This window comes from Penaeus chinensis, chromosome 16 (genome assembly GCF_019202785.1).
Source record: "Penaeus chinensis breed Huanghai No. 1 chromosome 16, ASM1920278v2, whole genome shotgun sequence".
Lineage (NCBI taxonomy): Eukaryota > Metazoa > Arthropoda > Malacostraca > Decapoda > Penaeidae > Penaeus > Penaeus chinensis.
The window spans coordinates 23,315,851-23,320,850 of NC_061834.1; the positions used below are offsets into that span (position 1 = coordinate 23,315,851).

Here is a 5,000-nt window from a genome sequence, read left to right on the forward strand (position 1 = left end):
GAAAATCAGACAAGAACAAGATCAAAATCCAGTCAGTCAGACAGACGGTCGGTCAGTCAGACAGACGGTCGGTCAGTCAGACAGACGGTCGGTTAGTCAGTCAGGCAAGCAGAGAGTCAGTCAGTGTCAATCAGTCAGTCTGTTTATCTGCCTGTCTGTCTGTCTTTATAATGAAGAGAGCAAACACTAAATTCTGAGGTGAATGTACGTAGGAAGAGATGGCTGGCTAACCTTGGCCTAGTGTGTCCCGCGAATAACTTTTGATTAGGTTGATAAATTCCGTCATCTTTACATTCATTTCTTAATCGATTACGGAGGCGAGATACATAGACTGATTGAGCGTGGTTCGATAGTGGACTCGGGCAGATTGCGGTGTTGAAAATTAGCAACACAGTGTATATTAGAGGTGAAGGAAGACCTAACGGTTTTTTCCCTTTAAGATTTCAAGACGAGTGTATACTATAAATAATGGCAATATCTATATATGTATATCTATACACAGACACACATTTATATATATATATATGTATTTATTATATATTATATGTTATATATACACACATTAATTTATGTATTTCCACAGGCAAAGTGAAAGGCATGTGAAAGTATCCAAAGTAGGAAAGCCAGGCTTGCCTAATCGCAACATTTAACTTGATGATATACAAGTTTTGACCCAGGTAGTTGCTCTTTTGGTCAGTTGTTGATCATTTGTCGTTTGATTTATTAACATTTGTAACATAAAAACGAATGTCGTATTATATCTGTAACTGTCATATGTGTATTGTACATATATACGGGGCGAAGAGTCGGAGAGAAGGGGTGAAAGGATGAATACTGAGGATGTCGAAGAAGGAAGGAGGCAGAAGGACACGGAGAAAGGAGAAGAGACAGAGCGGTAGAGTGAAATATCTTGTACATGCACACACATTTACACATAAACACACACGTACACGCCCCCCCCCCCCCCACATATGTGTGTGTGTGTGTGTGTGTGTGTGTGTGTGTGTGTGTGTGTGTGTGTGTGTGTGTGTGTGTGTGCATATATATGTATATATCTATGCCTACATATGCATATATACACATATATAAATATATATATATGCATATATATAAATGCATGCATATATACAAATATTTGCATATATATATACAAATATATGTGTGTGTGTGTGTGTGAGTGCGTGTTTGTGTCTGTGTATGTATGTATATGCATGCACATATATACGTAATTGTGTGTATGTATGTATATGTGTATGCATACACACGCACGCGCACACACACATACACATATATATATATGTTCATATGTATGTATATATGTATGTTTGTCGATGAATAAAATTATTTAATGCCCTTAGTACACGACATATGAACCCATACGGCTTACGGTAAACTTGAGGCAGCGACGTCAACCATATATCAAGTAGGATGACTGGATCAGACAGGATTGTGTGGCGATCGGCTGTTAACATTTCCTTGTATGAAGTATTGATGCTAATAGGTACATTGGATGTGCTCTTTGGATTTATAAATTATGATGTGTGTGTGTGTGTGTGTGTGTGTGTGTGTGTGTGTGTGTGTGTATGAATGTATATATGAATGTATATATGAATGTATATATGTATATATATATATTGTGTGTGTTCATTTACATATATGAATATATATATATATATATATTTACATATATGTATGTATGTATGTATATATAAATATATGCATACGCGTGTATATTATATATATTATATATATATGAATATATATATAATATATATGTATTTAATATATATTTAAATATATATACATATATATATATTTGTGTGTGTGTATGTATGTATGTAATTTATTTATTATATGCACACATACAGTGTATGTTGTCTATAGATTTAATATAATATATAAATATATGTATATATATATATAATACATACATAGTATATATACTATGTGTGTATACATGCATATTGTATGTGTGGTTAATATTAAGTTTATCTGCCAACTCACGGAAATGACAAGAAAAGTCCCACTTCTGTTTCTAAGAAACCTTGCCAGTCTTGCGAAGGGCGGTTGATATTTACCTATCATGATGAAGGAAGATTCTGTCACGGGTAAAAATTCCTATTCCAATAAAGGCCTCGTGTTTAAAAAAAACAACAGCAAACTTAATAAGAAAGAAAATGTTGAAAATGTTAATCTGTTGAGGAATGTGGTTAGTACCCAAACCCCCCACAGCCAAATAGCCCCCAACTCCCCCCGCCCCCCAACAGCCTATACCCACTCCTGGATGGTGACTTCCTTATCCCAAGGGCATGGCCACTGCGGGTATGAATGGCAGAAACGCGTAGGAAGGGAACCGAGGTGGGTACTGGAGAAATAAGCATTTGATCTTCATGCCATATTTTGTATCTTTACCTTCATTAACCTTACTCAAAAAAAAAGAAAAAAGAAATAGCCCCTACTAATTGTTTAAGTAAAAAAAAAAAAAATACTTAAATTACCTAAACATGCCTTAAAGGATGGCAACTTTATTACCGACGTGGAAACCGAAGACGCCAAGAGTTTATGGGCATGGGCGAAGGAGAGGGCGCTGAGAAAAGGGAATAGGGAAAGGTAAAGGGGGGGGGGGGTATGGGGATGGGGCAGGATTACTCAGCGAGTCTCATAGGTCCCTCGCCAAGCACACTCGAGAGGAGCTGTTATTACTGTGAAGGTGTGGCACGTTCTAACGCGTTACTGTGTGATTGTGTGTTGTGATCGGATTGAGTCAAAGTAGAGAAGGACGCAATGAAATACAAAGTTGGTAAGTGAGTGAGTAGTTATCATGGTTAAAAAATCAAAGAGAAAGTTGAAGGATTGCAAGAAAATACGATGTAATTACTTCAGACACTGGAATAAAATGAAAAGGATCTTTTTCACTAATATATATATATATATATATATTGTTAATGATAAAACGGAATATAAAATTGCAACTGCACATTACCAATTTCACAAGAAAAGTACAAAACAAACATGGAAATAAGAATGCTGTCATGTAACTACATAGGAGAAATATGTTTACAAATAAATGATATAAATTGCGTGAGGGACATAGCCTGCTGTGAATGTTGGCCGACTTAAAGCACTTCGATTTGAGACCAACTTGTAGGCATGGAAGTGTCTGAACCTGCCATAACTAAAACGGAAGCCAAGTACACTCCCTGTTTCTCTATACTTCCAGACAACTGGGATATACCGGGACCGAACAAAAGCACGATCGAAAATGACACGAGCTACAGTGTCTCTTGTAACTACGACTACATACCAACCATTTCGGAAACGAGTGAAGGTGAGTATTCGTCTCCCAAACTTATGTGCATATGTGTATTGGCTAAATAAATGTTATCAATATCAATGAGGTTTTTTAGTCTCATGAACTTGAGCTTATCAACATAGACGCTTAGGATTTTTTATTGTTTTTTTATATGGTTTATGTTTATATGATTTACGGGTTATATGGTTATGGTTGTCGTAAATACTGTCACTGGAATTTTGCGATTACATTTTTTTTTTTCAAGTACAGTATACTGCAGTTAATGTCTTTATCATTGTCATATATTGTGATGCTTGAGTACTACTATTAAATTTACTATAATTCCTATTACTATAATTGTAATGGTTCTGCTTCCAATCTATCACTTATTCTATCTTACTGGACAGTTTAGATTAATACCTATTGTATTAAGTACAGGTTTTGAATGGATATAGTACTCGAATTGAACTGAAGGTAAATTTTATTCGTGGAGGCGCCCATTGAACTTGCATGCTTTGTACACTACAACGGATTTATTAAATAGAATAATGTTTATTATTATTTCCCTATTTTCATAATGGGTAACTTTTCCTTGAGTAAGTTTATTTCCCTTGCCGTTTTCATCGCCGTATTCATAATCATTAGTTCGAAAGACAGCTCGATCATAAATCTGATGATAAATGTAGCTGTAATTTTACCACTGTACATTTTTGTACGGCGTTATCACCATCACTTTGTATTGCCGACTACATATTTTTGAGAGGAAATTCTTCCGTTGGATTTTTTGTTACTTTGTTATCTCCTACGAAGAATGGGTCGTTCAAGTATTCGATTTCTGTCAGTGATAACAGCAATGAAAGTAATAACAAATATGTATATTGATTTTTTTTTTTCTTTTTTTTTTCTATCAGTGCCTCTTTTCTCTCCCTCCTCGCTCCCCTCCCATCTCGCCTCTTCCAGCCTGATCCTCCCTTCATCTTCCTTACTCTTCCCTCTTCCTTTCCCTTCCTCTCTCTCTCTCCGCTATCCCGGCACTTTTCCCTCTACCTTCCCTTCCCCTCCTCCTTCTTCTATACTTCACCCTTTCCTTCTCTTTCTCTCACTTCGCTGTCTTATCTCCCCCACCTACATTCTTTCGACTTTCTCCCTCTTTCTCTCGCTCCCCTTCACCCTCGCGGTTTCCCCCTTCCCTCTCCCCTCCTCTCCTACTAATAAATACATACTTCTCTCCCCCTCTCCTTCATCTCCCTTCTCGCCCTCTCCACCCCCTTTATCATCCCTCTTCTTTCTCCCTCAACTCCATCAGCTCTCCTCTCTCTCTCTCTCTCTCTCTCTCTCTCTCTCTCTCTCTCTCTCTCTCTCTCTCTCTCTCTCTCTCTCTCTCTCTCTCTCTCTCTCTCTCTCTCTCTCTCTCTCTCTCTCTCTCTCTCACTTCCTCCCCTTGTCTTCTGCTTAGCCTTTCCTTCCTCTTCCTCCTCCCCCTCCCTCGCCTCCTCCATCTCCACCTCCCTCTCCCCCTCCCCCTTACCTTTCCCCCTTCCCTCCCCCATTCTTTCCATCATCCTCTTCCCCTTCCTCTCCCTCTTCTCATCCTCCCACCTCACCGCTCTCACCCCTTCCTCCTACCCCCTACTTTTCATCCCCCCCTACCTTTCACCCACCTCTCCCCCCTCCCCCCCTCCTCCTCCTCCTCCCCCTCCTCCTCCCC

At 38.5% G+C, this 5,000-nt stretch overlaps 1 protein-coding gene across 1 annotated transcript in view; it reads left to right on the plus strand.

The window, feature by feature from the left end:
• Positions 1-5,000, plus strand: part of LOC125033268 (organic solute transporter subunit alpha-like) — a 31,542-nt gene that overhangs the window by 18,478 nt on the left and 8,064 nt on the right. Inside the window, exon 3 of the mRNA XM_047624650.1 lies at positions 3,221-3,328. Coding sequence (XP_047480606.1) covers positions 3,221-3,328 — 108 coding nt within the window. The remainder of the gene's footprint in view (positions 1-3,220; positions 3,329-5,000) is intronic.